The following is a 13442-nucleotide window of genomic DNA, read 5'->3' on the forward strand; positions in this document are numbered from 1 at the left end:
GCTTAGGCGCATCACAGTATACTACAAACTTGTCGTTGGGTGTTGGTACGCAAAGTACTGGTACTGAGCACAATTTATCTTTGAGCAACTGGAAGCTTTCTTGACATTTATCCGTCCAGTTGAACTTTTGTTGTTTCCGGGTCAGGTTGGTAAGCGGAGTGGCTATCTTAGAAAAGCCTTCTACAAATCTCTGATAATAGCCTACTAGCCCGAGAAAACTACGAACCTACGACACATTCTTAGGTCTTGGACAATCCTTCACAGCCTCTACCTTAGTATGGTCTACTGCGACTCCATCTTTGGATACTATGTGGCTGAAGAAACGCTACTTGTGATAGCTAAAATTCACATTTCTTGAATTTGACGTAAAGTTGATGCTTCAGTCACATCATGGTCAATCTTAAATGTTCCTCGTGCTCGACTTCATCATTGGAGTACACCAATATATCGTCAATGAATACAACAATGAATTTGTCCAAGCAATCCTTGAAGACTTGATTCATTAAGTCCATAAATGCGAGTGGAGTGTTCGTAAGACCAAATGACATAACTAGGAATTCGTAATGTCTGTATCGAGTCCTAAAAGTTGTCTTTGGTATTGAAATTCCATTTTTATGATTACCAACTTAATTATTCAAATTAAATAATTAATTGTTGTACTATTACAGAAACGTTTAAACGGACACAGAAACTGTTTGAACAAAAACCATATATGTTTAAACAGTTATCAATAGAAGATAAAAACGAACATAAAGTAAAGAACACGCGAAATTATACGCGGAATCAGCAATCTTTGCAGATTGCTACTAGTCCACGAGGCCATGCCCAGAGAATGAAATTTATTAGAAGAATATCTAAATGATTACAAAACCAAATTGACTTATACAAATAAAGACTCCCTCTTGAATATGTCGCAACTATTGTAATATAAACTCCTAATCAAATTTCTGATGTGCTAAGATCTTGAACTCCCTTCAAATCATAACACCTGCACTCTTCCTCCCAAAAAGTGACGCACGAGCAAGACTTCTCCTGAAGCTTGATGAACGATGTCCAAGTGTGTTCAACCTGCACAATTATCACAAATAAAATAACACAGAAGTACACTGTAATAAACCACTAAGAACTTGCTGGACTCAAGTTCTTCACACAATAAAAACTCTCTCTAAAACTTGAAAAATATTTTGAAAATAATACACCAAGAGAGATCAAGAAAAACCAACGACCTAAGGATGTCAATATACCCTTTAGAATCCCTTTAGGTCGTGGAAAACAAATCAGCCAATAAATGAAAAATCTTCCCAAAAAGGAAAGTTAGAATCTGTTCAAACAGACTGGCAATCCGTTCAAACAGATTCATTGAACCTGGACAGTTTTTAAACCCAGTTTCCTTAAATAAATAAGGAAACAATATATACATTATCTCTGCAAGTTGTACATGGTTTCTAGACTAACAAATCAGATTAAGAAAATAAAATAAATACCAATAATTTCCATAAATACAAAAGTCAAGAAAAGATATTCTTTTATAGGAAATTATATATTTATTTTATAAACATATATAGAATAATCTGATTAGAAAACATTTCACAGCAAAACAATAACCAAACCATTTCGAAAATACCACACAATATATTTCGAAAATACATCCATTATTAATTTTGTCAATTTTATCAAATATGCCAATAAAGGATTTTACAATCTCCCCCTTTGGCAATTTGATAGACAAAATTAATTCAAAAAACCTGCAACACAAATGTTAGTGACAAGTAAAGAGAAAAAACTCCCCCTGCAAACATGCATTAACTTATAACAAACATATAAAGAAACTAAGACTTAACTCCCCCTCAAAATAAGAAGGTCCAGAGTTAAACAAAACAACAAACAAAGCAAGTTTTTGGAGGTATCTACTCTCCCCCTTTGTGTCTTTCAAAGAAGCCAAAGAAACATAATGCAAAAATAAATACAATAATCCTAAGACAAAAGAAAGTATCAATGTTCTTAAAACAAAAGACATAAAAACAAGTAAAACTAAACTGTTGGATCCTTGGACAAAGCTTTAACAGCATCCAAAACAAAACGTTGCAGTCCTTCAAATGTCATCACTCGAGCAGTCAAGGAATCAAGAGAGGCTCGAACAGCAGCTAGTTCTGCAGCAACAGTTCCTGAATCTATGGGAACAGATGAGGATTTAGGAGGAATGTCATCCGAGGAAAAATTTAGGGATTGAGGCTTGGCTTTCTTGGATGATGGAGCATCAACAACTTCAGTAGTTGGAGCAGATGCTTTGTAGGAAGCAGCAGTAGTGGGAGCCACCAAATCTTCTTGATCTCACTTGAGATCTTTTTTCTGCATACTCAACACTTTATAAATAATTTGAGGAAAAGGAAGATTCAAGTTTTTCTTATTACCTTTCGAAATCCGATGATTTGATCATAGATAAACATAGCCAAGTCTACACCAATTTCGATCCCCACTTTGTACAAAAAGGAAGCCATGTCAAATGAGATAGTCGTAGTATGAGAAGTCGGTTTCCAATTCGTTGTAGCAAACTTATGAAGAACAGCATAAGTGTAGGTGAGATTGGTAACCGAGATGACTGTATTAGGTGGCCATACCATTTTTTGTCCCACTAGTTCAGTGATGACCTCATCCTTGTCAAGAGAGTCAAGATCATCATCATCCTCAACATCAAGAGGAAGATGCAAAGTCTTTGCAATATCTTGTGGAGAAAAAGAGAACCAATGACCCCTAACATACACTTTACAATACAAAGGAGGTTTAGGTTCAATAATTTCCTCAGTAATATTTGCATAGAATTCCTTGACTATTCTATCCACAAAACCAGTAAATTTAACCAAAGAACCTGTCCATTTTCGATCTTGAAGCATAGTTAGCACACCATAAGGACGATGATCACTCAAGACATAATTTTTCTCAATGAGAAATTTCCTTTGAGCATAGAGAACCATATCACGAGCATTGTCATTATGACAAAAAGTAGGAGAATGAGGTTTGAAATTAACACTTGAGAGTCCTTGAGATGGTGCAGAATCAGAGATAGGTCTCTTGCCTTTAGCCTTGGACGACAATGGAGTTGCAACTGGCTCTGTGTCAGATTCGTCTTCTTGTTCAGTAGGGACAACGTCTTCTTGTTCTGGCTCACCAAACTCGACCTCTAATTCAGCATTGTTAGGAACAAATTCATTAGATATGGTGGTATCATGGACTTCTTCATACTCAAATTTCTCTTCCTCAGGTTCAGATTCAGAGGAATATGGAGAAGGGGGATGAGCCTTCAATCTTTTCTTGGCAGCAATCAAGGGGGATGAAGAAGAGCCCAACACCAACTTTCTTTTTGGAGCCAAAGTGTTCTTCTTAGACCGGCTCGGCTTCATGGGCAACTTGAGTAACCCAGCAGCAGCAGCTTTGGAAGAAGATGAAACAGACTTGGATTTTGCCCTAGCCGCCAGAGATGGTTCAATTGGAAAAGTAGATTGGTTCTTGGCTCGAGAGGGCACCACCACTTCAGATGGTAGTGCGTCGTCGACAATATCAGCCAAAATATCTGGAAACACCATGGGGTGTTCAGTAGAGAGAGAGAGAGATCACCCTCTTGCGCGCCTTCGATTTGGTAGTTCTCCCAACAGATGTCACTGGTGCTGGAGCAAGTGGAGGCACCGTTAACACAGATGGAGGAGGCGACGGAGAGGGCTGAGCAGTGGGCTTTCGGGATTGAGTAGCAGGGGTCTTCTTATAGGATGCTCCACGAGTTTTCACCATTGTTCTTTCTCTGAAAATCAACAAACACTCACAAAAGCAATGAGAAAAAAAAATAAATAAGAAGAAGAAAAAGAAGAGACTTAGAGGGATCGTGGGTGAGTGAGAAAGTGGTTGGGGACAAGCTTTTTAAAGACAAAGAGTTTCCCATTTAAGACACACACGGCAAAAAGAAGTTTCTTTTTTTTTGTTTAAAAGAAATAAAAGGAAACAAACCTATTACACAAGATCAAAGAAAAAACTTACCCCTTTTTATTGTTTTTTTTTATATAAGGAAATAAAATAAATAGAGAATGTCAACACTAAAAAAGTAACCAAAAACCCCCCCACATGATCTTCCTATTGAACTTTTCCCATTTTTTATATATATTTTTTTTAAAAATGCTAAAAAGGCAACAAAGTAAAAGACAATAAAGAGACAAATCATGGTATTCCAAATAGAGTAAGTGGACAAAATAAATTCCTTGGAGACAAAGAATATATTAAATCACACAAAATAAATGCACAATTTCACATAATTGCCACAAAGATTCGGTCCACCATTAATTTCCTTGTCAATTAAATATTTTTTATATATAAAAATGCACAAAAATAAAACCCAACCAAAAATATATGCTTTGATCAATGAGTGTCATCCTGAACAAAATAGAATCAAGCAACTAAAAATAAGTGTTAGTGTATAACATGGATAAGAACACTTGTGAAAATGAAAAAATTAGAAAGAATATTCGAGAGAAATAATGCACAATTCAGTCACAAACACATATTCTTAAGTGAATCAATCAACATGTATGAGTCTTACACACATTTTTTTAATATTATTATAACCTGTGTACAATTTTTCTTGCATAGTTTCAAGCATAAGTGTGACAATGTATGCAAGGGAACATTGCCCAATGGCAAATAAGTCTTTTTTGAAATTGTAAATAATTGTAACCCATGAAGATGCTGTCACACTACACCAGTGGTTACCCTTTTCTATGGTAGCGTATCATCTTCATAACTTCGAATTACAAAGTTCCAACTTACTCAAAAGACGACTTTCACACACTGATGTAGGTAGCTCTATTCTTCCACATGAGCTTGAAACAATGCTACACAAAAGGAAGCTCAAACATTAAACATTTATTGATTGACTAGAATATTCCTAGGAGGAATTGATTATTTTTCTCTCAAGAATATACAACTAAAAGCTCATAAACACGAGTCAGATTATGTAGCTTGACACACAACAAAATTTTCAAATTAATTGACAATTTTCTTAAACTTAAACAACACACATTTGATCAAGAGTAACAACACAATAACAAGGAAATTTAAAGAGAACAAACCCCCAAAGATTTTTGGAGGAAATCAAAGCAAACTGAATCAAGAGCTTTAGTGAAAATATTAGCAATTTGTTTATGTGTTTCAATATATTCCAAGACAAGAACTTTATTTTCAACTTATTCTCTTATGAAGTAATGACGAATATCAATATGTTTAGTACGTGAATGTTGCACAGGATTTTTTGAAATATTAATTGCACTTGTATTATCACAAAAGATAGTTAAAATGTCAAGATCAAACCCATAATCCTTCATCATTTGTTTCATCCACAAAAGTTGTGCACAACAACTTCCTGCTGCGATGTATTCGGCCTCAGCTGTTGAGAGAGAAATAGAATTTTGTTTCTTGCTGTGCCAAGAAACTAGATTATTTTCCAAGTAGAAACATCCTCCACTAGTGCTTTTTCTGTCATCAGTGTTACCTGCCCAATTAGCATCACTAACTCTAATTAACTAAATTAGAGTTAGTTTCTTTTGAATACCAAATACCCTAATTAACAGTCCCATGAACATATCGAATGATTCTTTTGACAGCCGCAACATGAGACTCCATGGGATTTCCTTGGTGCCTGGCACACACACCAACACTATAACTCAAATCATGTCAACTAGCAGTGAGATAAAGAAGACTACCAATCATGCTCCTATACAGTGTAGGATCAACTTTGACACCATTTTCATCTTTGGATAGCTTCACATTCGTTCCCATCGGTGTTTTGGCAATCTTTGAACTTTCAAGTCCAAACTTTTTCACCAAGTTCTTAGCATATTTGCTTTGAGAAACAAATGTGCCTTCATCTAACTGCTTGACTTGCAACCCTAAGAAATAGGTCAATTCTCCCACCATGCTCATTTCAAATTCCTCTTTCATTTGTTTCACAAATACCTGCACCTCATTGTCAGAAGTAGAACCAAACACAATATCATCAACATAAATCTGAGTAATAATTATGTTAGATTTAATATTTTTGATAAATAAAGTTTTATCTACTCCACCCCTTATGTATCCATGAGAAACAAGAAATTGAGTGAGTCTCTCATACCAAGCCCGAGGGGCTTGCTTCAAATCATAAAGAGCTTTCTCCAATTTGTAAACATGATCAGGTGACTGGGATCTTCAAACCCTTTGGGTTGTTCAACAAATACCTCTTCATTCAAGATCCCATTGAGAAATGCAGATTTGACATCCATTTGGAACAACCTGAAACCAATCAAACAAGCAATAGACAATAATAATCTAATCGATTCAAGTCTTGCAACAAGTGTTAATGTTTCATCAAACTCTATTCCTTCCACTTATGTGTACCCTTGTGCCACTAACTTGCTTTATTTCGCACAATTGTACCAAATTCATCAGATTAATTCTTGAAAATCCATTTTGTACCAATAATATTTGTATACAACGGTCTTGGCACAAGATTCCACACTTTGTTTCTAAAAAAATTGTTCCAATTCCTCCTGCATAGCTTTAATCCAATTTTCATCAGTTAAAGCTTCTTTCACATTTTTAGGCTCAAGTAAAGATAAGAAACAAACAAATTGAACAACAGTACTAAACCTTCTTCTTGTGACCATACTTTCTTTTGGATTTACAAGTATTAAATCTGCTGGATGATTTAATTCAACTCTGGTTGATGGCTCCTTTTGGACTTCATCCGAAATAATATCTGGAAATGTATTTTCTGTCTGTCCAGAATCTGTTTCATCGGATTCGTGATCTGTTGGAACAGATGGACTAGACGTTGCAACAGTAGTATCACTGACAGAAGCTTCTTCATGATTTTCAGTAGGTTCATCAATAAACCTATCAATTTCTTCCTCAGTAGAAAACTCAGAAAAATTCCTGGCATCATCAATAACAACATTAGCCGACTCCATTACAGTTTGGGTTCTCATTTTATACACATGATAAGCCCTATTGTTAGTGGAGTATCCAATAAAAACACCTTCATCACTCTTAGTATCAAACTTACCAAGATTTTCTCTATCTCTCAAAATGTAACAAACACATCCAAAAACATGAAAATAAGCCACACTTGGTTTCTTACCTTTCCAAATTTCATAAGATGTTTTAGATGTACCTGGACGAAGAAAAACACGGTTTATGATATAGCAAGCAGTGTTAATTGCTTCTACCCATAATCGTTTCGTCAAGTTTTTTCTATTTAGCATCACTTTAGCCATTTCTTGAAAAGTGCGGTTTTTCCTTTCTACAACTCCATTATGATGAGGAGTTTTGGGAGCTTAAAACTCATGAGAAATACCTACAGACTTACAAAAATCATCATAGACAGAATTCTCAAACTCTTTACCATGATCACTTCTTATACGGACAATTTTTACAATGTTTCAATCTTTTTCAACTTTTAATTTCAATAAAAGAGTTTTAAATGCATCAAAAGTATCAGATTTTTCTTTCAAGAAATCCACCCAAGTATATCTAGAAAAATCATCCACACAAACAAAAATATACATTTTCCCATTTAAACTCTCAATTTGAATTGGACCCATAAGATCCATGTGAAGCAATTCTAAAACTTTCGAAGTGTTTATGTCAGAAACACGTTTATGTGTAATTTTTAATTGCTTACCAAGTTGACAACTCTTGCACTTACCATCAGATTCTTTACCTAGCTTAGGTAAACCACGAACAATCCCTGCATGTGACAATTTTTTCAAAGTTTTGAAATTTATGTGACCAAGTTTAGCATGCCACACATCAGTGTTATTACTCACAAAAAATTGACATATAATAGAAGGCAAAAGAGTATAGCAATTGTCATTAGATCTAAAACCTTCAAGAACATTCTCACCATTATTGTTTATAACAAAACAATTCTCTTTATCAATGTTAATAGTATAACCTTGATCACAAATTTGACTTATGCTAAGCAAGTTAGCTTTAAGTCCTTCCACAAGTAACACTCTTTTGATTTTAGGTAACCCTTCAAAGTTAAGAGTACCCATTCCAAGAACATTACCTACAATTCCATTCCCAAAAGTAACAGATCCACAATGCATAGGTTTTATATCTGTAAGAATAGACATATCACCTGTCATATGTCTTTAACAACCATTGTCAAAATACAAAAAATATGAAGAAGCAGATCTATCATATTCACTAGTAAAACCAGCAAAACAATTATTCTTTTTTATCCGTATTTTCTTTGATTGAACATTTTTCTTTTTTACTCTTTCGGAATTATCAAAATAATTGAATTTCTCAAAATATTCATTTTTGGCAAAATTCATAAGAGTAAAATACTTAGGTCGAATATGACCCTTCCTACCACAAAAATGACAGATTAGAATGAATTTTTTTAACTTACCATTGGATTTACCTATTGACTGTGTCCTTTCTGTTGGAACAATCTGAGTACTGGATGCAACAGATTTCAGTGAAGATTACACAGGAAGATCAGACGATAGCATCCCAGCCAAGATAAAGATTGTTTTCTTTGATTTTTGAGAACTTGAAGCATCAAGTCCCACATGACTTCTTTGACCTACATTCTGTATATCCTCAAAAACAGTTGAACCGGGGTTAAGCATTCTAACATTTTTCTCAAGAGTATCCAAATCTTTAGACAACTTATTAATTTCAACATTTTTTGAAATTATTTCTTTTTCAAAATTTTCATTTAAATTATTAAGTTGTTTAATTTCAAAGGATAATTCTTTATTTTTGCTTACCAATGACCGATTTTCATAACACACTTTCACTCATGAACCATACATCTTTTTGTAAGATTCACTCAAAGACTCATCATTCAATTTAGATTCATCACTATCAGAATTTTCTTCATCTTTTGAAACATTATTCAAGCAAACAATTTTTTCATTTTCAGATTTAGAAACAGGTAAAATAGAAGTGAAAGCGACATTCCTTCCTCATCTTCACTACTTTTAGAGTCATTATCACTCCAAGTAGCAATCATACATTTTTTGTTCTTTTTCAAGGTCTTTGCACATTCTGACTGGATGTGACTAAATCCCTCACATTCCCTGCACTGAATACCCTTTTTATTAGTTTGAAAAGGTTTAAGAGAAGAAGGATTACCTTTTGATGGCTTGCCATTGAACTTCTTATTTCCTATCTTCTTCATATATTTTTTAAAGTTCTTTGCAAGCATTTCCATTTCATTATCACCATCTTCATCATCTGATGCTTCTTTTTCAGTACTTTTGAAAGCTATGGTCTTCTCTTTCTCTTTGGAAGTACTCGGCTTGTCTTTTTGACGAATCTTCTGATTCAACTAAAAGTTACGAAGTGACCCCATCAATTATTCTACTTTCATAGTACTGAAATTTTTTGCCTCTTCCATAGCAGTGAGCTTAACATTGAACCTGACAAGAAGAACTCGAACAATTTTTCTAACAATAACATAATCATCAAGTTTCTCACCAAGTGCAAAATACTCATTAGAAATATCAGATAATCTCTCATAAAATTCAGATAGTGTTTCAGAATCAGACATCCTAAGGTCATCAAACCTACTTTGTAACATAATAAATCTAGATCTTTTGACATCTGCAGTTCCTTCAAATTTAGTTTGAAGAATTGTCCAAGCATCTTTAGCCGAGACACATGTGGAAACAAGTTTAATAAAACTTTCTCCAACACCATTGAAAATGGCGTGAAGAGCTTTATTATTATAACTGGATAATTTTTCTTCTTCTGTATCCCAAACAAGTTCAGATTTTACCTTTATGCTTCCATCTTCACCTTTTTCGGTAGGAAGTGACCATCCAGAAAAAATTTCTCTCCATGATTTCTCATCTTGAGCTTTTATGAAAGCTCTCATCCTAACTTTCCAATATGGATAGTTTGAGTCATTAAGCAATGGAGGTCGAGACATAGAACTACCTTCTGCAAAGAAAGACATTTCAAACAAAACAAATCATACAGAAAATAACCACAAGATCTCACTAAGAGTTTAGTGAACAACTCTGATACCAATTGAAATTTCGTTTTTATGATTACCAACTTAATTATTCAAATTAAATAATTAATTGCTGTATTGTTACAGAAATGTTTAAACGGACACAGAAACTGTTTGAGCAGAAACTAGATATGTTTAAACAGTTTATCAACAGAAGATAAAAACGAACATAAAGTAAAGAACACACGAAATTAAACGTGGTATCAGCAATCTTTGCAGATTGCTACTAGTCCACGGGGCCATGCCTAGAGAATGAAATTTATTAGAAGAATATCTAAACGATTACAAAACAAAATTGACTTATACAAATAAAGACTCCCTCTTGAATTTGTTGCAACTATTGTAATCTAAACTCCTAATCAAATTTCTGAAGTGCTAAGATCTTGAACTCCCTTCAAATCATAACACTTGCACTATTCCTCCCGAAAAGTGACTCACGAGCAAGACTTCTCCTGAATCTTGATGAATGATGTCCAAGTGTGTTCAACCTGGACAATTATCACAAAGAAAACAACATAGAAGTACACTGTAATAAACTACTAAGAACTTGCTGAACTCAAGTTCTTCACACAATAAAAACTCTCTCTAAAACTTGAAAAATATTTGGAAAACAATACACCAAGAGAGATTAAGAAAAACCAACGACCTAAGGATGTATATATACCCTTTAGAATCCCTTTAGGTCATGGAAAACAAATCAGAAACCAATCAGCCAATAAATGGAAAATCTTCCCAAAAAGGAAAGTCAGAATCTGTTCAAACAGACTGGTAATCCGTTCAAACAGATTCATTGAACCTGGACAGTTTTTAAACCCAATTTCCTTAAATAAATAAGGAAACAATATATACATTATCTCTACAAGTTGTACACGGTTTCTAGACAAACAAATCAGATCAAGAAAATAAAATAAATACCAATAATGTCCATATATACAAAAGTCAAGAAAAGATATTCTTTTATAGAAAATTATATATTTATTTTATTAACATATATAGAATAATATGATTAGAAAACATTTCACAACAAAACAAGAACCAAACCATTTCGAAAATACCACACAATATATTTCGAAAATACATCCATAATTAATTTTGTCAATTTAATCAAATATGCCAATAAAGGATTTTACAGGTATATCCTCTTCCCTTACCTTGAGTTGGTGATAACCAGACCGTAGATCAATCTTTGAAAATACAGTCGTTCCTCGGAGTTGATCAAATAAGTCGTCGATCTGGGGTAGCGGGTACTTGTTCTTAATTGTCACCTTATTCAGCTCACGATAATCGATACACATCTGCATACTTCAATCCTTCTTCTTCACAAATAGAACCGGTGCCCCCCATGGAAAATGGAACGGTCTGATGAATCCCATGTCCAAGAGCTCTTGTAACTACGTTTTCAACTCTTTGAGTTTGGCAGATGTCATCCGGTATGGTATCTTTGAGATAGGCTTGGTTCCCTGTACTAGTTCGATTGTGAAGTCAATTCCCCGAGTAGGGGGTAACCCTGGTTAGTTGTCAGGAAATATCTCTGGAAATTCCTTTATAGTGCAGACGTCTCTAACCTTTAATGGTGTTTCCTGTGCCACATCAGTGACACTTGCTAAGAATGTGTGACATCTTTTCTCTATCATCCTTTGAGCTTTGAGAGATGAGATAAGTGGTGTCCGTAGTCCTAAAACCTTTCCCATAAAACATAGTTTCTAACCCTCGGGAGTACCGAACATAACTTGCTTGCGTCTACAGTTGATGGTTGCGCCATGTCTTGCTAGCCAGTCCATGCCCAGTATTATGTCGAAGTCCTTGATCTCTAGCTCTATCAGGTCTCCTTCTAGCTTCGTGCCCTCGACTATGATCGGTACTCCTCGTACTATTCGTTATGATAGAAAAACTTCGCCCGAAGGCAATTTCACAAGGTTTGTCTAATTTCTCTGTCATTCCTAATGAGATATACGAGTGTGTTGCTCCTGAATCAAACAATACTGAACATATATTATCGAGGATAAGGAGCTGACCTGTGACCACCTTGTTACTAGCTTTGGCTTCTCCCTAGGTAAAGGCAAAGACTCTGGCTTGAACAATCTTATTTTCCTTCTTTTCTTCTATTTTGAGTTGTGGACAATCTCTTTTCCGTTGACCTTCCTGGCCACAATCGTAACAACCCTTGGTGTTTGCACGACACTCCCTGGGATGTCTTTTCTAGCACTTGGAGCACTGAGGGTATTCCACATTCCCCGGCCTAATATGTCTATTGTTAGTCTGTGCTCTTTTTTCAGCGTCGGCTTGCTTATTATCAGGATGCTTTCTTTTCTGCCCATTATTGTTATGCTGGCTGTTGTTGTGGTTTCAACCATTCTGAGTCTTATTCTGTTGCTTGGGTTCAAACTTGCTTGCCTCCTCCTTACTAACATTTTCTTGGAGCCTTTCCACCTCTATAGTCATTTCTAAAACATCAGCTTAAGAAGTGGTTCCAGGGTTTGCAAGCTTGACCCCTAATTCAATCTTGGGTCTAAGTCCCCTGGTGAACTTGGTTACCCTTAAGTAATCATTCGGGACCAACTCTGGTGCAAACTTGGCTAGCTGTTCAAACTGTCGAGCGTACTCGACTACCATCAAATTGCCCTGTTTTAGACTGGAAAACTCTTCCACCCTCGTAGCGATGACTGCTGAGTTGTAGAATTTTTTGTGAAACAGCTCCACAAATCTTGCCCAAGTCATGGTGGTGATATCATGAGTCTGTAGTACCAAATCCCACCAGATTCAAGCATCCTTTTTTAGTAGAGAGGAAATATAGGATATGTGATCTGCGTTGCCGAGGTTCATGTGTGCCAGAATCGACTCTACATTCCTGAGCCATTCTTCAGCCTCAAAGGGGGTCAGTTGTCCCTTCAAAATTTGGAGCGTGTTGCTTACAGAAATGCTCGTAGACTGGCTCTATGTACTGAGTTGGATAAGGCGCGTAGTTTGCCACTGGTCATCCCCCATATGGTTATCCTCCATACTGCCCTTGCTGGGCTGCTTGAGTCGTTGGCTGCAGCTACAGCTGAAGCTGCGATTGAGGCTGTGGCTGAGGTTGTTGTCATTGTTGCTGTAGTAGTTCTTCTAAATTTTTTCGTAACCAGATAATCTCAACATTGTTGTCAATCGGAGGTGGTGTATTTCTATCTGTAGCAGTAGTGGTAGCACACGCTCCTCTTCTTCAGACTGGAGGGGCCTCATGAGTCTCATTGGCGGTGCTGGGGGCATTGTTGTTCGTGCATACAGAACTTCGTAGCGACATCTTTAGCAAAGTTCTAATAGTCGAGAAAACACGTTAGAACTTACCCTAATATTTTCTAAGGCAAAACTTAGTCTAATCAAACATAACTCGGACCTATCAGTTATGATTTCT

At 35.6% G+C, this 13442-nt stretch overlaps 1 protein-coding gene across 1 annotated transcript; it reads right to left on the reverse strand.

The window, feature by feature from the left end:
- Window positions 1-2031: 2031 nt before the first annotated feature.
- LOC133829914 (uncharacterized) lies at window positions 2032-3581 on the reverse strand. The gene is made up of 2 exons (XM_062259758.1): window positions 2412-3581; window positions 2032-2241 (listed from the first exon to the last, which is right to left on the reverse strand). Exons 1-2 carry the CDS (start codon window positions 3579-3581, stop codon window positions 2032-2034), a joined length of 1380 nt encoding a protein of 459 aa, XP_062115742.1.
- Window positions 3582-13442: the final 9861 nt, after the last annotated feature.

Source organism: Humulus lupulus, chromosome 1, assembly GCF_963169125.1.
Source record: "Humulus lupulus chromosome 1, drHumLupu1.1, whole genome shotgun sequence".
Lineage (NCBI taxonomy): Eukaryota > Viridiplantae > Streptophyta > Magnoliopsida > Rosales > Cannabaceae > Humulus > Humulus lupulus.

Excerpts from the sequence above, each read along its gene's own strand:
- LOC133829914 (XM_062259758.1), bottom strand. The coding sequence starts at position 3,581 with ATGGTGTTTCCAGATATTTTGGCTGATATTGTCGACGACGCACTACCA. Across the intron at positions 2,242-2,411 it reads AAATCATCGGATTTCGAAAG|AAAGCCAAGCCTCAATCCCT; the intron begins GTAATAAGAAAA and ends CCATCATCCAAG.